Source organism: Anguilla rostrata, chromosome 16, assembly GCF_018555375.3.
Source record: "Anguilla rostrata isolate EN2019 chromosome 16, ASM1855537v3, whole genome shotgun sequence".
In the NCBI taxonomy this organism is placed as follows: Eukaryota; Metazoa; Chordata; class Actinopteri; order Anguilliformes; family Anguillidae; genus Anguilla; species Anguilla rostrata.
The window spans coordinates 17,261,491-17,283,660 of record NC_057948.1 but is presented as its reverse complement, the minus strand read 5'-3'; the positions used below and the strand labels follow the sequence as shown (position 1 = coordinate 17,283,660).

The following is a 22,170-nucleotide window of genomic DNA, read 5'->3' as shown; positions in this document are numbered from 1 at the left end:
TTGTTAAAGAGCACGTGCACGCTGTAGCTGGTCCCTCTCAGCGACGCGCCGTGCGCATCCTCTGCTGGGATGAGCCGAAATGGGGGATGAGCCGTCTCAACGGTCCTTTCTGTCCCCTTTTCTGCGCAGACATCTCCGAGAGGGAGGAGGGCGACAGCGAGCAGCACCAGAGCGACGAGGCCGAGCCGGAGACCTCCCCCACCAAGTCCCCCACCACCCCGAAAAACGTGAAGTGCAAAAACTCCTCAGGTACTGCCGGCCGTCGCCGCGGAGGGCGGGGTGCTGCGATTGGCCCAAAAGCCCTCCGCACCACGCTGTCACACCACCTGTGCATAACTCACGAGCCAAGCCCGACTTATGAATGGCTTCACACGCAGACGCTCTTGTTCTCGCAGGGCCCCAAGGCGCATGTTTGACTGACGTGAAGGGGAATCTGTGGAATTTATATCTTATTAACCAGAATACATTCAGAATGACAACACTGCAATTTTTGATGATGCAAACAGGCCATTCAGCGCATCTAAGCTTGTTATTATCCCTATTGTCTAGACTAGAGAGCATCCACTATGTATGGTGTCAAACCTGGTTTCGAACAACCAAATTATGACTCTGTTATCGTACATAGCTAGCTGTCGTATCTGTGGGGAAGAAGTGCTTGTGCGACCGGGATGCGGCGTGAATCGTGCGTCTCTTTGTGGAGACACAGTGTGCTAATCGATTCACGAAGCTCTCCTCCTGCTCTGCATGAAAAAAATAAATAAATAAAAAAGACGCTCTGCACCGGGAACAGCAGATCCGTGTGTGAGTAGGAGGTAGGAAAACTCGTACCTTAGCAACCATCTGTGTGCTTCTCCGCCGCCCCCGGTGGCGGGCGGGCGTGCGTGAGCGAGCGAGCGATGTCGCTGCCGCGGGGTACGGCTGTCTGCAGGTTCACCCAGCCCCGTGTGGCTGAGCTCCGTACCTCAGCAGGCACACAGCGCTCTCCTTTAAAAAAAACAAAAAGGCCGTTAGCATGCTCGCTATCTGTATTTAAGGTACAGTGCGCTGTCACATGATGGAATAATAAGCCCTTAAACACACGGGAGGGAACTGTTTGCATGTCCTGGGACATCTCGGTGCGAGGTAACTCCCCCAGAGGGAATTAAATGAGCGTCCGCATTTAGTAACAACTTGGAAGTCATTTAATGCTTCAGGTAATGTCTGCCTGGTACCCTGCGAAAATAAAAAACAAACGAAGAGGAGGATTTGTTTATGTTACTAGGTCTTGTGCTGCCCTCTGCTGGACAAATAAAATTTTATAACGGTAACCTGAGGGAATTCTCACGGATGCGTACAGTTCAGTTTAAATCCCATTGCATGTACCTATAATTTGATACCTCAAAAATATGAAAAAAAGTACAAACACAGCCAAACTGTCATTACATCTTACAACTTCAGCACTTAAGTCACATATTTATTTCTAAATATCTTTACAGTATATATTTGGTTGTGTTCAGAATTTTTTTTTGAGGTACTGATTTACAGGTAACAACATGCAAGTTAATAAAATAGTCGATGTATTACTCCCTCGCCTTTCTTTCTCGATATGCCTTTTCCCCAATACTGGTGGACCCCACATCAGGAGCCCAAAACATTTTTCAGTAAATGTCATCCCCTGATTGAGCGGACACCTGCCAGATTGCCTACTGCTCTGACCTTCAGCCACTGCCTCTTTCCCAGAATTCTCCCTGTTCTCCTACAACAACGGCATGGTGGTGTCGTCCTGCCGGGAGCTGGACAGCACCCGCAGCGCCCTGTCAGCGGCCTCCGCCTTCGCCATCGCCACTGCGGGCGCCAACGAGGGCACGCCCACCAAGGAGAAGTACCGCCGCATGTCCCTGGCCAGCACGGGTCAGTCCGCCAACCCCCCCCCCCCCCCCCACCTTGTCGGTTCGCCATTCCCCGCCCCCCATCGGTCTGCCATTCCCCGGCGTCACATCTCAGAGAGAGAGAAGTGTCTGATTCTACATACCAACCCCAGCTGTTTAATTACTGTTCTATGCGTCCACTCAATAGTACATCAAAATTATGATATTTTCTTATCGTTGCCCTTTCTGAGGCAGTCTTACTCTCCAACAGTTATGTACAGTATCCCTAAAATGCGTACAGGTAAAATGCGTGTGTGTAAAATGTGTGTGTGTAAAATGCATACAGGTAAAATGCGTGTGTGTAAAATGTGTGTTTGTGTGGACTGTTGGTAGGGTTTCCCACAGACCAGAGGAATGGAGATAAAGAGTTCATCATCCGCAGAGCCGCGACCAACCGGGTCCTCAACGTCCTGCGGCACTGGGTGTCCAAGCATTCACAGGTATGGCTCTGTGCCCCTCTCTGGCCCCTAGGTCCAGGCAATGTGGAAATTGCTGGAGTGGTGGGAAATCGCGAAATTAGCTGAGTGTGCTGCTGAGGATTTTGTGTGTGATTTGAACTTTGACCCCAGGACTTTGAGACTAACACAGAGCTGAAGCAGAAGGTGATCAGCTTCCTGGAGGAGGTGATGCACGACCCCGAGCTCCTGACCCAGGAGAGGAAAGCAGCCGCCAACATCATCAGGTCCAGCCCAGCACCCGCCTGCGCCTAACCACGTCACACCACCGTTCCCTCCCTGCTCTGCTAATGGGCTAAACCCAGGGACGGTGCTTGGTTGGACATCAGAAGCGATTTTCCCCTTTTTAAAATAAGCGACAGCTCCAGCTTGGTGCATGCGTGACACAACATGTCTGACCAAGCATTTTCCCTGGGGGCGAAATGCTTTCACTCAAACTGCGTTTCAGTCCTTTACCTCATTCACAAGGCCGTGGTCAGGTTTCCCACTAAACGGCCAGCATGTCCGTTCAGCCTGTTAACTGACTGTTTTATAACCCTCGATGATGTCTGAGCTCTGAGTGCAGGGGTGAACCCCCAGATTGAGGCTGGCGTGTGAGACTTTCCCATGTGCCTCTGCAGAACGCTGACCCAGGAAGATCCAGGTGACAGCCAGCTTAGCATGGAGGAGATAGCGCAGCTGGTGAGCTTCCTGCTCATCTACACACACAGACCGCTGGGGTCTTTAGATAAACTGTCAGAACATTCCAACACACCATGGTCTGGGGATAAACTGGTGTGTGGATAAACCTGTCGATAAACCATCTTTATCTGTATCCTTGGCCACTTGATGTGCAGCATTAAGATCAAATACTGTACAAAAACATAAAAGAATCAAGCGTTTACATCAAAGGACAACTTACAATCAATAATAGTGCCCAGATACTTGTACCTCTCTACACGTTCTACCTAATGGCCCTTAATCATTATTGTTTGTGCATGTAATATGCATAGGTCATATTTTTGTTTTTAAAACATTAGGCTCTAGAAAGGCTTCATCACACCACTGTACAAAGTCATCCAGAACAGGCCCATGACAGGTGTCCATTTCATCCAACAGGCTAACAATGACGGAGTCATCAGCAAATTTCACTCTATGTCTGTCTTTATGCTGACTATGGCAGTCATTAGTGTACAGAATGTACAGCAGGGGTGAAAGCACACAGCCCTGTGGTGTCCCTGTAGAAGAGCCCAATAGATCAGAGAGACAGCTGTTTACCTTAACTTTCTGTGTTCTCTGTGTAAAAAAATCCATTATCCAACCAACAATATTAAAATCCCAACTAAAAATTGGTAATAAGTTTTGTTTTTTTTTGCTAAAATATGTGTTTGAACCTGCTAGATGTTTCAATACCATGTTTAACAGTGTGGCAGTTGCACCCCCGCTTAGCCCTGTAAGCAAACATTAGTGGATCCAAGTGTTGGGTTATTTTCAATAATTATTTCTTCACAAAATTCTCAAAGGATTTCATTACTAATGTTGTGAGGGAAACTGGCCTAAAATCATTTGGATAATAGGATCAAAACATTGAAGGCTTCTGACACAATTATGACTACTAGTGATGAGGAGTTTGAATTTCCTGTGTGTGTGTGTGTGTCTGTGCGTTTAGCAGGTTGAGTGTGTGAAGTCAGAGCCGTTTGAGTGCCACTCTGCCCTTGAGATCGCTGAGCAGCTGACCCTGCTGGACCATCTAGTGTTCAAGGTCATCCCTTACGAGTGAGTGGGTCACAAACGCTGACACTGGCAAACAGACATGTCTTCTATGACTGAGCATATGAGACACACAGACATGTCTTCTATGACTGAGCATATGAGACAGACAGACATATCTCCTATGACTGAGCAAATGAGACACACAGACATATCCCCTGTGACTGAACATATACAGACATGTCTCCTATGTGTGAACATATGAGACAAACAGATATCTCCTATGGGTGAACATACGAGACAGACAGACATATTTTATGAGTATAGGACAGAAGACGTCACTTACAAGCTAGTGTGAGATGGGCTCACGTCCTCTGGATGCTGAAGTGAACACGGGCCAAATGTAAGGGAGTATTCCGGTAGAACTGCTCTTGTGTGACGACTGTGTGATATCCTCCTGGTTCATTATCACATTGTTCCACAGAGAGTTCTTTGGCCAGGGCTGGATGAAGAACGACAAAAATGAGAAGACTCCCTACATAATGAAAACCACCAAGCATTTCAACGATGTAAGTGTCAACAGAGGTCCCACTGACCATGTGACCGAGCGGTGAAAGGGCTGTCTGTGCTTGTGAGAGAAATTCAGGGAGTTAACCCCTGTACTACAGGGAGTACAACCACTGAAAGCATGAGATGGCTGAAAAGAAATCTCCCACACTGAGCAGTTCAGTGTGACATTGTTTCTTTTTTAGTTTATATTTTTTTTAGAAGACGCCTATATCCAGGGTGACTCACTGTACAAGCTTACATGTTATCCAGTATTATTATTATGCATACTTATTTTCTTACTTTATTTGAGTAAGTTAATTAAGTACCTTTTTTTAAAGCAAAGAACTTCAGCCAAGATTCAAACCTGCAGCCTTTTGACTTGACAACATTGTTATCCACTACAATAACTGACACCCAAGGCAGCTGAAACTTTCAAAATAAGCAAATATACAGTGCAGTATGCATGTATATGCAAAATATATGAATCTGGCCGCTTATCTCTTTTAAGCCCTTATTTAACCACACCCTTCATTCCCCAAATCCCCCCCACCCCCCCCAAAGATAAGCAACCTGATTGCCACGGAGATCCTGCGCTGCGACGACGTCAACACGCGCGTGGCGGTGATGGAGAAGTGGGTGGCGGTGGCGGACATCTGCCGCTGCCTCCACAACTACAACGCCGTGCTGGAGATCACCTCCTCCCTCAACCGGAGCTCCATCTTCCGCCTCAAGAAGACCTGGCTGAAGGTCTCCAAGCAGGTGAGCCGAGGGGGAGGTCACACCTAACAAGCCAAGAAGCCCAGCGGGGTTAAATATCACTTATTTAAATGGACTTACTTATTACACATTTTTTATTGGGAATGTATTTATCTTGATACTGCCATAGAAGCATTCAGGAAGTGAAGTTAACCATCACCATTCTAGAAATGGTGAAAGATGAGTTTCAATTGAACTGCTCTTCTTGAATCAAGTTAGTTAACTGTAAACATGTAAGCTGTGTAGCTCTGCTAAGTAGATCTATAGTGTATGGTATTGACTCACATACCTGCACTGTACTGTCCTCATTTGAGAACAGTAAAATAATTGCATCACAAATGACACCTCAACACACCTCTCGAGTCCCAGAGCCATATGTGGCACAGGAAAGAGCAGGTGAATCCTTGAAGAAATGTCTATCTCTCTGAATGAGCTGTTGTGCATATGAATGGAATCTTTGTAACCAAACTTTGACCTCTGCCCTCTAGACCAAAACGGTGATTGACAAGCTGCAGAAGCTGGTATCTTCTGAGGGACGGTTTAAGAACCTGCGGGAGGCTTTGAAGAAGTGAGTGATCTATTTCACCGTAGTGAATTCTCTCTGATTGGGTCTGTGACAATGAAAAAAATTAGAAGACCCACCACCAAATGATACCAAATATTTGCACCCATTTCACAAATCGTACATGTCCATGGCCCCAAAAAACACCCCTCTCTGTACACCCCCAAAATAGTGCCAATCTCTGCTCCATTCTCCGGTATCAGAGAACGATTTTTTCCAATCCAGGATATTTTTGTCTTGGGTTGGCAGTGTAAGTGTGTGCGACTGTGTGTGTTTTTGTGTGCGCAGTAAAATGTACACTGTTAATTAATCTATAACAGAGTATATATGAGTCCACTAGGGACGATATATGCTCTGTAAGAGTTGATTTAAGGCTGAATATTTTACTATGTGGGAGCTTGTGTGTTTGCGGGCGTGAGTAGGTAGTTCACCATCTCTCCCTGGTTCAGCTGTGACCCGCCCTGTGTTCCTTACCTGGGGATGTACCTGACTGACCTGGCCTTCATCGAAGAGGGGACACCCAACTACACCGAGGACAACCTGGTCAACTTCTCCAAGATGAGGATGGTAAACCCACCTTCACTCTCTCCGACTCCTCCACAGTTTCACATCTGCTTTTCTTCTGTGGTTTCTGCTGGAAGCAGCTGTGAGCTGAAACAACGCATCACTTCCTGATTATCAGAATTGTTCATCCTTTCTGTTCCCTCTTGCTTGTCCGCAGATTTCTCACATCATCAGAGAAATCAGACAGTTCCAGCAGACGGCTTATAAGATTGACTTCCAGCCGAAGGTAGCCAATTTCTTTCCCTACAAACCTTGATAAAGGAGGTGTTGTGCTGTCGCTGCTTCTCACGTACATACTGAATAATCATTGAACCGCACAAAATCTTATGTAAGATTTTTTACACAAAAAAAGGGCCAAAATTCAGGAATATATATACTGCATTCTGTAAATGCCAAAATTCCAATCATAATATTTACACAGCCATTGGTAGCGTTGCAAAATTTAAAGAGAAAGTGCTCAATTTGAATGAAAAGTCGAAAACGACATGTTACACTCTAGCTAGCTTGCTGAGAATGAGTAAATTAAAACAAATTGCTCAAATAATTTTAAATATTATTAGCCTGTGTGGCAAAACATTTGTTTTCATCAGAGCACAAAACATTATTTGTAGCTTATGTCATCCCCCTAATACTGTTGTTTTCATCCCGCTCCTGTAATAAATTTATGGACGACATATATTTATTGTGTTATTATTGTGAGCTAGCAGATTTTTATCAAAATGCAACTGAATTAGTGTAGCATGCACATTTTGAAATGTCCTGCATTCCAAAGATGCAACATTTTTTGAGCTAACAGGACCACTGACCCGTTTTAAAGTAAAGCACTGATGCTTTGTGCCAACATTCATGCCACGGTTGGGAATCACGTCCTTACCATGCCACGTCTGGCACCTGCATCTACCAGGGAGGGAGTGCTCCTGAAAGCGGGCCGTTTGAACAGTTTAAAAAGAGAGCATGATGAAAATCAAAAATTGACAAACTGGGAAAAACAGCATTTTAAAAAATATGACGCACTGTGCTCCTTTCCCTAGGCTGCGCAGTATCTGCTGGACAACAGCTCGGTGATGGATGAAGAGAGCTTGTACGAGGCGTCCCTCAGAATCGAGCCCAAGGTGCCCAGCTAAGGAGGGCAGCGCTAACCCCAAAGGCTCCACGCTATACAGACACTATATCATATGTACATAATCCTTTATTTGTATTAGACCATCTTAGACCTATCCTTCTAGTATGTGTTTCTGAAAGGACTTGTGTATCCTCGTTATTTGAAGTTAACTAGAAACCTTAAAGACATTTTTTTATGTAAAGTTTTTGTGGGGGGGAATACACTTAGAAGCTTATTTGTTATTTACTGTTGTTTTGTCTGCATTCAATCAAATAGTCATTATTTTATACAAAAAAGAAGAAAAAAAAACTTTAAAGTAGAAAGAAACCAACTAGGGGTGGCTTGTACTGGGTCCCTGGGCATATGCCGTACCAACTCTTCGGGAGTTGTCACATGTAAAGGTGTATTTTAATACTTCGCCATTAAATTTGATTTCTAAATTATTTTTCAGATCAAGTTCTTTACATGGAGTTAAATCCTGCACTTCCGAGTGAGGCTGGAGTGATAGTGTGATCACTCGTGTTCACGGGGAGAAATGTCACCTTTTCTTTGATGAAAAAAAGATATTTATTTTGTTTATGAGTTAACGCCAATGATGTAGCAATGTAAAAAAAAAAAAGAAGAACGAAAAGAATCGAAACATTAAACGACAATATGTGATTACATGGATATGTGTGCCAAAAGTCTTTAAAAGGTATACCCCCTAGCTAATGAAACTACACGGGTCTGAGGTCTTACTGAACCCAGATCAGTTTCTTTGTCTGCTGTTGGCTTTCGTTTGCCAGGATTTCATGATTCACTGACATTGAAGTCCACTCGTTTGCATCTGGCAATACAGTGGTGGCAGTCCAGCTGCGTTTGGAGGGGCAGCTGCTTTTGATAGTTTTGCCATTCTCACTTGATTGCATCTAACCTGACAGAATTGCCTTGTGCTCCTCTTATGAAATTGGCTGTCATGCAATCTTGCTTTACTCATAAGCCGGTGCGCTGGTGAAACCAGGAGCATGCTTTTACGTTTCGGAGGAACCATCCAGAAAGGTTTCTTTTCGGCAAACAGGAATCAGGTTGGATGGCACCACCTATATGCACTGCGACAATAACAAAATATTATTATTTTATGATTATTTTAAAGCAGAAATTTTTAAATGACCTTTTTGTTGTTCTTGACATGATTTGGTGTAAAGTTATTAAGAAAATTGTAACTTTAGAAGAAAAAACAATCAGCTGAAGATGGGTAGAGATGGGAGAGTGAGGTTCCATGGGTTCCAAAATTGGCTCTGTAACTTGCGCTATGTGTTGACTATTTTGAACCAATCAAAATGAAGGTAATTTGATTCTGGTTCTTATGAGTCGATGATTGATGACCCATGGTAGCTCTCCATATTGAGATTCATGAAGAGTGATCTCCCCATGACTGCTGGTGTATGGTCTTTACTTTAATTGGTCAAGCTTGTTAATAATGAAAGTGACCAATCAAAAACACTTTCAGGATGAATGTTAAAGGGAAATCCTCTGTTTTTGTAATTTTTTACTCGACGGCATACTTTGGCACAGCTCAGCTATGTTTGCAGTTGTTAAAGCTTTCAAGCCTTTTCAGTCTAGGTAGGACTCATTTTTCAGTCTAAACCATAAAAGTGAGGAATTGACTTTTCGTTCAACATGAGCAAGACCCAAAAATATTGCATGTTTTGAAAGCTTTTGCAGATCAGAGGTAGACTCTTACATGTTTTTAAGTGCTTTGTTGTGATCTGATGGGTCAGGCAGCTGATTTAATGTGAGCAGAGATCAGTACACAGTAATGTAACCCTGCAGTCTTCTGTCCTTATTGAAACATTGATATCATTCAACCTGTAGTCAAGATACTGTTTGACCAGCTTACCATTTGAGCTTTAACAACCATTAAAAAAACTCCAGTACAGGTTCATAAAAACAGGTTCACAATGCTATTGGATGATAGAACTACTCCACTATTGGATAATAACTGGGGAAAACACAGAGTGCAGTGTTTGGTAGATGAAATGCATGAAGTGACTGTGCTTTTAACATATGTGAATAACCTATTGACTGTGCACCTTTATTAATCTGCACAAGTATGCCATTGTTGAAACTTGAATGCTGCAAGTTTTTTATTTTGTTTTTTTTTTAGATACAAAAAGACTTTGTTCCAGTATATCAATGTTTAAATAAGGAAAAGATGCACAAATCTTTACTGTGGGCTTATATTGGCATATATTGGTATTCCCATTTTTCATTTGTAGCAAACTAAGAGGAGTGCAGTAATTTGCAGTGCAGTAATTTGGTACATATGAAATATTGATCAGCATTGGATATGTGTTTTGTCCGTTCATAGTAGGAGTTTTACACTGCTGGAATGATGATACTGGGCTCTTAAATGTGGATGAATCACCTGACAGTGTAATAAAGTGGTACCTCAGTGTAGTCAGTTAAACAATGCTTTGATCTTTGGATTGGGTGGAGAAACCTACCAATGACAGCCAAAACAGGAAAGCTGACTCTTTCTTTGACCCTGCAGGAGTATCTGACTCTTAATGCTGGAGTGTTTGACTCCTTGTTTAAGGGTGTCTGACTCTTAATGCTGGAGTGTCTGACTCCTCGTTTAAAGGTGTCTGACTCTTAATGCAGCAGTGTCATGCTTGTTTGGTTTCAGCCAGCTGTCCTGAATTGACTGGTTCACCAAGATTAACCAGAAATACAAATTTAGTTAAAAGAAAAGAAATCCTGTCAGTATATTTAATTAGCACAGTGCACAAGTATAAATTGTTGTTTACAATTCTAAAAAACTGAAATTGAAGCAAAACGAAGTTAGACACTTCTGCATTAATACAAATTGGGAGGAACATTTATTTATTTATTTATTTGTATTCTATTATGGGTGAAGATGCAGTATTTATTGATTAGGCAATAAAGTGCACTGAGAGAGGGGGAAGGGGATAGAGATAGAATGAGAAAGAGAAAAATCTAGTTCTGCAAGAGATTTAAATAGTGAACAGATCTTGTCATACATTGTTGACAAAACCATGTACTGCTTTATGTCGAAATGACAGGAGAAACTGCAAAGGCAGCACAGAGCAGGTTAGCTCAGTTAATTATTAGCGCATAGTAATTCAGAAACAATACAGCCCAATTATCCTTACATCATGACTCTGTAAGAGAGGATTTGGCCTCTACATAGAGTGGAGGATGTGAACTCTCTCCAGTGACTGGAACACAACTCATTGTCACACAGTCAATTGGATTGTTTTTAAGTAATATTTCAGAAGCAAAAAGCAAAACAAACAGTATGACTGCGTAAGATTTTTGATGGTATTTTTGTAATGTGGCATAAAAATGAGGAAAAGGGAAGATATTGCATCTATGAGGGAAAATTAAAAGTTGTATTTTATATAAACTTGCCAATTCACACAACAGAAATGTACGCTGTATATTTTGTACATGCAGCCTGCCATATATATCTTCGAAGATATATATTTATATTTATCTTGTGTAACCGTGTAAAGCACACCATCTTTACAGCATTATATCCCCGTATGCTTACAAACCTAAAATGCGAAAAAAATTGTGATATGTAGATCCATGATTTAGAAGTAGAAGACAACCTTAAAAGTGTTTTTGCATTTACTGTAATCCTGTCTATAATCACTATCTTAGCAGGAATATAGTAATGTAGTGCTTATTCTGTGAATATTTGTAGGTATTTTTACTATGTACAGTATAGAAACACATTCACCACTCCACTGGCTGGCATGCACCACTGTAACAAACAGAATCTTTAAAAAAGTTAAACATCTATATATATTTAGCTACAGTTATATATACATACTGTACACACATATACATGCACATACACTTATAAATAATACATATATTAACATACAAACGTTTTGCTGTGAGCAATACCCAGTGGTATGAGAGTTATCTTTCAATCCTTAAGTTTATTTCCACAGCTTGAGATATATTTCCAGTTTTGTATAAAAATGTAATGTTTCCTGATTACCTCTTGCTAATAAATCTATTCTATCTCAGGGGGAACATTGTCTTTGACTGTTTTTTTGTTTTTCAGGAGCGCTTCCATTTTAAAAATTTTCCAGAACTTACCATGAAAAACATACACACACTCTATAATTTTCAATGTTTGTTTGTTTTTGTTTTGTTTTTTTCTCTTTCAGCTTCAACTGTTTAACATCCTGTATACACACAGTTAATTGTTCAGTGTTAATTCTGCTTCAAATAGAATTTCCTTAGGGAGACCAAATGTACTTACCAGATTTAACACAGAACTTGTTAATGTGTACTCAGTGTACTCAAAAATATTTTCATGCATTCATTTCACATTGGTTGTTGAATAAATATTAGTTTGCATCCATCTGAATTAAAAATTGACGACCAGAATTTTAGCATTTTTAAAAAACACATTTTTGACATCTCGGATGTATTTTACTGCATTTGCACTCAGATACACTTTTCATAATGCATTTCTTCAAATGCATTTTCATTCATTCATTTAACAGTGGCCCTTCAATAAAGATGATTTCTCGTTCATCTGAATGAAAAATAAAATACTTATGTAAAAACTTATATAAAACACTTACGTAAAACTCCTAAACATAATATTACACGATTACACAATAATTTCATTGGGTGCTGCCATGTTGTAAACATTAGCAGTTTGGCCTCTCGTTACTATAGAGACAACAGAAGCATCATGTGACACCTTCATTTCTGTCACAACACGTGGCAAAAATGCTGTGCCATGAAGTTTAATCAGGCTTAACCCTAACCCTCGCTAAACCCTAATTTGAACCCTAAAACCTAATTCTAACCCTAGGACTTCTTTTGTTCTCAATTAAAATTGATGGAAAACAAATGAAATATCATCAATTACAAGCAGAAAGGAAATACAAGAAATGTTTTCCACTGTAACACATTTCTCATCATAAATCTCTTCCAACCCATTGCAACTCATTTATTTCACAGAATTAGGGTCAGGGTTGGAGCTTGCAATTTCAGTAGAATTGGGCCTAGGGTTTAGGGTTAGGATCAAGGTTAGAACAAGGGTAGGTTTAGAGCTAGGTTGGTTTTAGGAAAACAATACATTTTCAGGTTGAGTGAAGATTATGCCTATGCTCATGAGTTTGGAAAAAGGTTAGGAAAACGGACTGTCTGATTTTGTATGGCCCTTTTTGGCTGGACCGCAACAGCGGGGCCAGCCCTACAAACGTGAATGTCTGTGACTGAGTGCCTGAGTGACTGATTGATGAAGTTACACCATTGGTTGGCCGAGTTATGAAGTTACACCATTGGTCGGCCGGATCACGTGTGTTAGGTCCAGCCATATACTAGGTTTTAACCTGGTCTTGATACTAATGGGATCAGGGCCACCCCTCCCTATACGGAGTACACAAGTTGTGCATTGTGCTCCAAAGCCCAGCAGAGGGTACCAACTCAACTTAGCGACTCAGCTGCAAAAAAAAAATAATAATAATAATAATAATTTAAAATCTTTTTTTATTTTGTAATATGAAATATAATTTTGAAAAGTGCATTTAAATAGATATTTTCTAAAAATGATAAAAGTAAAGGGTAGCCCCCCCCCCCCCCCCCCCCCATTACCCAAGTGTACTTTTATATGCTAAAACAACTGTCAACCATGTGCCACTTTACAACGTCAATTCATTACGACACCCAGAGTTGGGAGCCACAAAAAAAAGAATCTATGACAAGATGAAGCTCGGCTCGTGCTTCACTTGCAGGTATGTTGACAATTTAAAAAATTTAAGCATGATGTAATACTAACAGTTGAGCTATTTATAGGCTCTGGTGTGATGGCTACCCAAGCATCAGAAGCATCCATTTTAAAAAGAGCAACACAGAGACCTGATTAACAAGATCCTTTTAGACGAACAGATCATAGTTGCCATTTCCCTGTAATCAGGGGAACTGGTTTCTCTCTAGCTGCATGCTGTTTTTCCTGTAGTTGTGGCGCAATTTTACAATTGCTCGACACCACAAGATATTTGTCTACTGCCTCTTGATCTTCCCCTCCCATCTGTGATAAATAATTAGATAGACTTCCAATAATTTGTTTAATTGTAATCAAAGCCAAGTGAGGCTATTTAGATGAAAATCGTGATTATTTTTTTTAGTAAAACTCATTGTTTTTTGTTATTGTAGATAGAAATTGGAAAAAAGTTAATACTTTGGTTTGTTATTTAATAAATGTGAATATATTAACCAAATTGTTCTCTACCTAAGGTTAAAAAAAATAATAATAATTACAGGTGGCCTAATACTTTTGGCCTGTACTATATATAACCATTAGAAAATTCTTAATAAATGGCTTCAGCGATTCATTAATATTTCTTTAATTCAGCTCAATATATTTCAGTTTTTCATGAATTTATATATATATATGAATTGATATATTACATATATAAGACGAGTCCTAGGGCTAGAATACAGTTTTAGGGTACAATTTACAGTGCAACTAGGGTTAGGGTTAGCGTTAGGAAAACTATGTGCTTGAGCCTAGGGTTGTGTCAGGGAGCTTGGGAGAAAGGTAAGGACAAGAATGTTTCTTTGATACACTCTGAGAAATAAAGGTACTGTGGAGGTACATTTTTGTTCTTTAGGGAACAAATTTGCCAAAATGTACACTAAAAGTAGCCTACATTAATGTTCTAGCCTATTTGGTTACTAATAAGAACCCTTTTCAAGCAAAAAAAGGTACAAATTACTTAGGTTTTCCTACTAGGGGTATGAGTTTATGTATCTACTAGTACCCCAGTGACAGTCATTTGTATCGTTATAGATAGTTTTTCGTACCTTTTTTCTGAGAGATTATCCAAGTTTTGTATTATTGGGATGGTTCACCATTGTACAAAATATTTGTAGCCTATATTATTTCAGTGACATACATTTTTTTAAAAAAATGACTTGAAACATATTTCTTCCTACTTCTTTAACTGAATTGAAGACCTTAATCTAAAAATGTAAATATACGAGTCATGTGACTGTACTGTGTCTTTACACCACCCTCTCCTTGCTCTCTCTGCACAGACGGGTCTATGAGCAGCATGGCGATGAAGAGCTCCGCCACAATAGTGATTCTTTTGGCTGCTGTGCGCATTTCTCACTTTTCTCCAACGCCTGTCTATTCGGCAGAAGGTAAATCTGATAGCTATTGTACATTAAAATCATTGAAGCGAAGTGAATAACTGGCTATCGCCTTGAAGTCGAATTATGACGTATACGACTGTAACTGTGCTATCAGTTTCGAAATTCGACTAGCTTTCTTGTAAAACTGTAAAAGCCATAACCGTGCTTAATTATTATGCGATTAATGTTTTCAATTATAAAATTAACGTTTGTGCGAAAGCATTGAGGTGTTTTAAAATGTGTACGTAAAGTACAGCTAGTTAGCCAACCGGCTACTTTGCGGTAATATAGGCTATTCGTGATCTGGGTTAATAAGATCTCTCATTCACTTTCAGTTCTATGCAAGCTGTTATGAAGTTGTAGCGTTTCAGTAAAGCTTGCTCATAATGCCATTTTTGTTTGTTTCAGAGGAATTTGAATTCAAGTTATGGATGTCCCAGGTAAATTTATAGCCTACCAAGGTGTTCATGGTTCTGCTTTTAGACATTTAAATTAAGATTGCAGAAACTTGCATGCTACGTGTACCTAACATTGCTACACGTGACTGTTCTGTTGTAGGTTATAAACGGAAATGGACTAGACCATAAAGACAGTGCATTGAAATGCTATCAATTATTGCAACATTTACAGCTTTTACAATACACGGGGAATTGCACGTCATGCTTGCTTTCATGTATTGTAATATAGGTTTATAAAAAACCTCTGCAGTATTGCAGTATACTGTATTCTGATAAATTCCATAAATTCTTCTGAGACTTTTGGTGCTTTTTTTTAGCTCTGATAACAAGCTGATAAAAAGCCTTTCTTTTTTATTTGCTCTATGACAGCACAACCGAGTGTATGGTCTGGAGGAGTACTACCACAGACTGCAAACATTCACAGAGAACAAGAAAAGGATTGACCACCACAATGCAGGAAACCACAAATTCACAAGTATGGTGCATTTTCATTATCCCCCTTCCCCTTTTTGTTCTTTGGCCTTTTGCACAGGGCGGTTGAATGATGCAGAACTGTGTTCTCTTTCTCCCGTCCCCCAGTGGGTCTGAACCAGTTTTCTGACATGACCTTCGCTGAGTTCAGGAAGTCCTTCCTGCTGACTGAGCCTCAGGTACTGCAGCAGTCTTTAGGTTTTGGTTCTGTTTCTAGGTTTGGTTCTGATTCAAGGGCACCAGCAATTTATCCGTACTGGTGAGATTAGAATTTTGCTTTTTGTTTTTTCAGTGTTGTTTGACTTTTGAAACTTTCATCAGCATTAAACTAATGTCCAGAATAACATTTATATTCCAGGGTAAATGCTATTTAATTTTGACAAATAAATAAATAAATATTCTGGGCTAAGGAAAATTTTATAAAGCTGATCAGTCAGTGATACATACCTATTTTAACTTTTGAAAGATGTTTTTGTTTAGGCAGTGGACCCAGCGGTTATCTCCTATGCTTGTTTGCATCATGTGCTAATTTTAGCATCATGTGCTAATTTTAGCACATTGAGGGAGAGTGCAGGTCAGTGTTTCACAAGGCAGGATTACTGAGTCAGCTGAACTACTGTGTCTAGTAAAACTCGGAACAGCTCTTTTTACTTCAGTCCGTGTTCCAGATTTTGGAGGATTCCGGGTTTTGCTCAGCGCAGTTACCCAGCGAACTCAGTAATCCTGATTTGTGAAATGCCCCCCTCTTCATCTTATCAAGACATTCATGTCATGATTCATACCTTGCTATGATGAATGCCATTTCCATCCTGTTCCACATAAAAAAAAGTCGTGAAATGAATTGTGGTGACTGGGGCGGTGTCTTGTCTCCATCAGAATTGCTCTGCCACAAAAGGGGGTCATGTCAGCAGTAATGGCCCATTCCCTGATTCGGTGGACTGGAGGGAAAAGGGGAACTACGTCACACCTGTGAAGTACCAGGTAGGTAGCTCACAGGGGTGCACACAGAGGTGTGGCACCACTGAGTTTTAGCGCTGCACACATGCTGTGTAGAGTGGCACAGCAGTGTAGCAGTACAGGAGCTGGGCTTGTAACTCAAGAGTTTGCTGGTTTGAATCCCAGTTGGGGCACTGCCGTTGTACCTTTGGACTGGAACTTCGCTGGAATTGCTCCACATATCAAGTTGTATAAGTTGATAGTATGTTACAGCCAACTTACTGGAGGACATTGAAAATGTTTTATTGAATTGTAAATTGCAGATGGCGACCCATAGAACAGCGATAGAACTTTTAATAAGGACATTGTGCACGGATACTTTTGCCTACAACCTTTATAGAAACAATAATTTAAGGATAACTTTATTGGTGTAAAACAATGAAAAACAATAATAAAGCCTCTAGGTGTAAAGGATTAAGAATGTGTGCGTTTTGATTATCATAGAACAGATTGTTGACTGAATCTATATAGTGTCTCTTCACCCTTGTGTTGACTTCATATTATGTTATCACCCCATGTCCAGCCAACCAGCCTTAATTTAAAACCCTGAATCAATGTTTATCATGTAGAAACAAGCTCAAGCTCATCAATAAATTGGCGAATACCTGCTTTCCTAATTGGTAGTTCAGAGAGACGATATTTCTTCAGTCTACACAATCCATTTTTAGTATAAAACAGAGATGGTAATAATTTGTTTTTGCAGTAATAGATATGTGGCACTTAAAATATATGACTTCTGAGTTCATAACTGGAGGGTTAAAAAAGACACATATTGTAAGACGATCTTTGTACCCTGATGCTATACTACTTTCATAACAATATAATAATGGCAATGTTTAACTTTCTTTTCTAATGGTAGGGACATTCCAGGGGAAGTAATGAACTTTCATGCCGAAAATGTTTAATTTAGGGGGTTTTCACTGCATTTAAACTCAGATAAGGGTCATTTTGGGCCCTGGGGACAACACAAAGGTAAAAGTGACGTTAGTGGCGTATCACCATACAAAAGATTAGATAGACTGCTTTCAGTTTCAAAACCGTTAGCTCTCGTTCAGATCTCTGTTGCTTTTCACCGCTCTCCCTACCAGCGCCAGACAAAATGTCGGCTACAACTCCTGTCAGGAAGGAAAGATGTCGAGAGTGCATTTCAGGGGAAAACACAGAGACTGAAACAGACCTTTATGATTGTTCTTTATTATATAATTGGAAATACATACGCAGTTGCTTTTTAATAGCCAACATCTAAAACAAAACTGAAAAATAATATACACATTTTTAAAAACCCATCATTGTGATAATGCAAACTTAGTTGTGTGCCTATGTGGTTGGTAATGGTGACAGCCATAATCTCACTTGCTAAATTTTATGGGGGCCAGAGTGCACAGAGAATGTGTGGCTCGTTGGTCTTCTGCATTTTGAATCATAAAGAAGGAAACGATCACATGTTCAGCTGTATGAGTCATTTGTCGTGTTGGTTTCAGCGCTGCTGTGCGAGCCATTTGTTGTGTTGTTGGGTTGGTTTCAGTAAGAGCCGTTTGTCCTGTTGGTTTCAGGGTGCCTGTGGGAGCTGCTGGTCATTCTCTACCACAGGCTGCCTGGAGTCTGCCACTGCCATTGCTTCCGGAAAACTCCTGCTTCTGGTGAGAAATGAACCATGCCGTTTCCACCCTTGGCTCTCACCCCGATACCCTTACCCCACTGGGTCATTGGAAATCATTAAATCTCCTCTTTTTCATACATGTCCCCAATCACACAAAATCAATGCCTCAAAATAGCAGGGGGATTCCGAATTTCAGTTGGTTTCCCTTCTGATAAAGTAGTCACTTCCTGTTATAGCTGTAATGCTGCAGGCTCAGCAGGCTCAGCTGAGTGCTGCCTTCATGCAGAAATACTTCAGCTCGATTGTTTTGTTTCTGTGTCCACGGTGTTTGGTAAATGATATAATGATCACTCCTTAAGCTTTATACTGATCACTCTGTATTCATGACAGGGTTGCTTAAGCAGTGTTCCATCTTGACACTTGTATGTTGAATTTTAACTTGGTCAGCAAATGTGCATGGATTGTGTGGATGACAGGGCCTGGGGCTCCGCCACACAGCTGTGCCGTAGAGCTGTGTTGTGGGTTTGTGACTCTGCCGTAGCGCTGGGCTTTGGGCCTGTGACTGTGGCGTAGGGCTGTGCTGTGGGCCTGTGCAGCTCCCTCCCTCACTGCGCCCTGTGCGTATCTCTGTGTTTTCCAGTCAGAGCAGCAGCTGGTGGACTGCGCCCAGGCCTTCAAAAACAAGGGCTGCAACGGGTGAGTGCTGCGCAAACGGGCGCTCGGGGGGGCGCGGGCTGCCGGAAGGTGCTCGTCATTTACTTTCTCATTCGCTTCCGTAGCGGACTTCCTAGCCAGGCCTTTGAGTACATCAAATACAACAAAGGACTCATGACAGAGGACACCTACCCATACACAGCACGTGTGAGTCGGTTATGTCAAACTCTTCTCCAAGTACAGGGTGGAAATGCTGTGTGCAAATGTCAAATAAGCAAGTGCAAGTACAGCCAATAGCATAAGGAAGGAGAGCATGCTAGTGATGATGATGATGATGTTCCAACAATTCTTTTGCTTGCAGGAAAGCACCTGCAAGTTCCACCCTGACCTGGCAGCTGCATTCGTGAAGGACGTCATCAACATAACAATGGTGAGTGCCTTTTTTCAGTGCTGCTCAGCTCAGTGGAAGCTTTTGAGTGGGTTCTTTATGTCAAATGCTAACAGAAATGCTAATGTTTATTATTTTACTCTCCCAAACCCGCTCAAAGTTTGATGAAATGGGCATGGTGGATGCCGTGGCCAGGTTGAATCCCATCAGCGTTGCGTATGAAGTGGTAGATGATTTCATGCACTACAAGGACGGGGTGTACAGCAGGTGAGAATCAACCCTGGGGGTGGGGACGGCAGAGGTGGGTTCTACCTTTTATGACATCACACTCTTAACTGATGTGAGTGACAGTTTGGTTGCCCCACCCCCATTCTACAGTTCTGCAACAGTCTCTGGCTACATTGTAGAACCAACAGTTGTGCCTGTCATTCAAATAGAGTTAAAGGTTTAAACAGTGAAAATCTTTTGTTGGAAATCAGTTTGACCACAGTGACGAGTCTCTGACACTTCTTAAACATTAAAGACTGTTCAGATCATTTAAAAAAAATAGTAAAATTCCGTAATTCGCTAAAGGTCTGAGAGATGTGATGGTTTCAGATGACATGATAAGCAGTCATGCATTACATCACACGGCCTGTTCTTCTTTCTGCCTGATTCGGTGTGCTCCTGCCCTCTGATTGGCTGCCGCCGCTCTCGTTTCAGCACCACGTGTCGCAACACCACGGACAAAGTGAACCACGCCGTCCTCGCCGTGGGGTACGGCTCCCAGGACGGGACCCCCTACTGGATAGTGAAGAACTCCTGGGGAACGACGTGGGGGAAACAAGGGTACGCCTGCACTTCCTCTTTCTGCTTTTTCCTGGTCTGCTGAGTCATTGTGGAACAGGTTTACGACTGTGAGGATATGTATTCGAGCGTCGGTGCCAAACAGGAACAGATCAGCTCCAGATTAGAGCACTTTGGTTTGGCTCTCATAACTGGAATTGTTCTTGCCCCCCCCCCCCCAGGTATTTCCTTATGGAGCGGGGGAAGAATATGTGCGGAGTGGCGGCCTGTTCGTCCTACCCCCTCCCTCTGGTGTGAATCGCGATGCCCCCATTTCGGAGAGTCAAAGAGTAAAAGGGAAACTACAAGCAAGACGTAAAATTCTAATGAAGTGGTTCTTTGTGTACGGGTAAGAGAACAAGATGAACTGGCCCTGTGACATCACCTGATCTTCAGCACACTGGTGCCATTGCTGGGGATGGGTGGGGTGGGGTGGGGCTGGTCTTCATGTTGGAAATGCCTTGTGTGGAGGCCTCCAGGGGCTTAAATACGCAGAGACTGCACTCAGCCACAGTGTCTGTGCATTTATAAAGATCCTGTGATGTCACAGGAGCCACAAGCCATTACATGTACTGGTGGTGTTCACTATGCACTTTTTTTATCTGGATACATAAATCATAATTAATACCAAAAAGTTTGATTTTTTTTACATGAAAAGGGAAACTGACCAGTATGATTGTTTCTTTATTAGTTCTAATCATGTTACAATTTCAATCAATAATCAATATATCTACATGAAGGATTTATATACAGTAGTGATAATACAGGAAACAGTGGAAAATGCAGTATTGTTATTTAGCTGAACAGTAGCTCAGTTCATTCATTGTTCTATCACAATCAGGTATGCTAGAACTATTTGGCGGTTTGCTTTAATTTTATTAAAGATTTGTTTTCACAATTAAGAAGGTCTTTTTTCGCTTCTTTCCTTCGTGTGACATTACATTCATTGGCTTAGAAGACACAAGCAGTTACCCAGCGTGTGCACTTAAATGTCTTATTTTACATTTACCCAAGTTGTCACTTAAAAACTACATTTCACTTGCACAATAATTGTTTTCACTTGGAAATTCACACATAATTGAGGAAGAATATTAATGTTCACACTAATTGCAATGCAGCTACTGATTGCTACTGAACATATACTCCTATATGGAGTCTGCGGTTGTCTTCAGAATTTTAATTCAACCCCCAACGTGTGGATTCTCACCTTCAAGTGCACGTTGATCAAACTGGTGATGCGATTATACATGGTCCTTGTGACACGTGACAGTCCTCCTGTAGTGGTCAAGCAAAAAAGCAATATCTGTAATTTTCTGTAGGCTACAGCAGTGCAGAATGCCAAGAGCTTTAATAACATTGACACATTTGGCAAGCTAAAGCAAATTGGATAGGTTCTTGTCATCAGAGTCTGAGGCCATGCCCAAAACAGCTTACGTACTTGACTACTATTGAGTATACAACATGTATACTCAATAGTAGTCAACTTGTATACTCAATAGTAGGCTAGTGTGCCGTTTCAGACATTGCCTGCAGTAGGTCAGCTGTAAGCCAATTTGCAGGCCAATCAGATAGTCAGCTCCTGCAAGCCTTTGATCCTCTCATCCCTTTAAACATGTTTCTGGGGCTCTGTGGTATGGTATCCATTACCACAGCACTGTTCAACGCACCCATCTTGACAAATATGGAGCTGAATATCTGGTGGGTCTACAGAATGTGTTGAGTGTATGTACACAGGCCTTGTCTGCAAAGGAGTGGAAGCAGCAGTATCTGGCAACTGGAGCACACAACCTTTCATTGGGTATGAAGACAAAGCTGAGCCACAGCAGAATCATTGAAGTTAGCGTGTCTATCGGAAGGGTACGATGCCTTATCAAAGTTTTTGACACAGCTCGGTTCCTCTGAGTTTTGGAATAGTAAGAATGTTTGTCAATTTTCTTGTTTGTGTGTCTGTGTTCCACATGGTCATGAATGACTATACGGGTTTATGTGTGTAATACGTCTGCTGTGTGGCTGTACAG

At 41.4% G+C, this 22,170-nt stretch overlaps 2 protein-coding genes across 3 annotated transcripts in view; both read left to right on the top strand.

Moving 5' to 3' along the window:
• Window positions 1-8,218, top strand: part of rasgrf1 (Ras protein specific guanine nucleotide releasing factor 1) — a 37,485-nt gene extending 29,267 nt beyond the window's left edge. Inside the window, exons 16-27 of one of the 2 annotated variants that reach the window (XM_064312718.1) lie at window positions 130-249; window positions 1,720-1,890; window positions 2,241-2,347; window positions 2,477-2,589; window positions 2,983-3,043; window positions 4,014-4,117; window positions 4,536-4,620; window positions 5,162-5,359; window positions 5,845-5,924; window positions 6,368-6,485; window positions 6,640-6,708; window positions 7,514-8,218. In XM_064312718.1, coding sequence (XP_064168788.1) covers window positions 130-249; window positions 1,720-1,890; window positions 2,241-2,347; window positions 2,477-2,589; window positions 2,983-3,043; window positions 4,014-4,117; window positions 4,536-4,620; window positions 5,162-5,359; window positions 5,845-5,924; window positions 6,368-6,485; window positions 6,640-6,708; window positions 7,514-7,606 — 1,319 coding nt within the window. In that variant the 3' untranslated portion in view covers window positions 7,607-8,218. Of the gene's footprint in view, window positions 1-129; window positions 250-1,719; window positions 1,891-2,240; window positions 2,348-2,476; window positions 2,590-2,982; window positions 3,044-4,010; window positions 4,118-4,535; window positions 4,621-5,161; window positions 5,360-5,844; window positions 5,925-6,367; window positions 6,486-6,639; window positions 6,709-7,513 lie in introns of both variants that reach the window. The other variant, XM_064312717.1, reaches the window with a different exon arrangement.
• A 6,409-nt stretch (window positions 8,219-14,627) lies between these two features.
• Window positions 14,628-20,750, top strand: ctsh (cathepsin H). Its single transcript, XM_064312126.1, has 12 exons — window positions 14,628-14,769; window positions 15,169-15,200; window positions 15,588-15,693; window positions 15,798-15,868; window positions 16,566-16,670; window positions 18,239-18,325; window positions 18,926-18,981; window positions 19,065-19,146; window positions 19,301-19,369; window positions 19,488-19,594; window positions 20,030-20,155; window positions 20,335-20,750. The coding sequence occupies exons 1-12, from the start codon at window positions 14,670-14,672 to the stop codon at window positions 20,408-20,410; spliced, it is 1,017 nt and encodes a 338-aa protein (XP_064168196.1). The 5' UTR covers window positions 14,628-14,669; the 3' UTR covers window positions 20,411-20,750.
• The last annotated feature ends 1,420 nt before the right edge of the window (window positions 20,751-22,170 follow it).

Excerpts from the sequence above, each read along its gene's own strand:
- ctsh (XM_064312126.1), top strand. The coding sequence starts at position 14,670 with ATGAGCAGCATGGCGATGAAGAGCTCCGCCACAATAGTGATTCTTTTG. Across the intron at positions 18,326-18,925 it reads CCGGAAAACTCCTGCTTCTG|TCAGAGCAGCAGCTGGTGGA; the intron begins GTGAGAAATGAA and ends TGTGTTTTCCAG. Across the intron at positions 19,595-20,029 it reads AAGGACGGGGTGTACAGCAG|CACCACGTGTCGCAACACCA; the intron begins GTGAGAATCAAC and ends CTCTCGTTTCAG.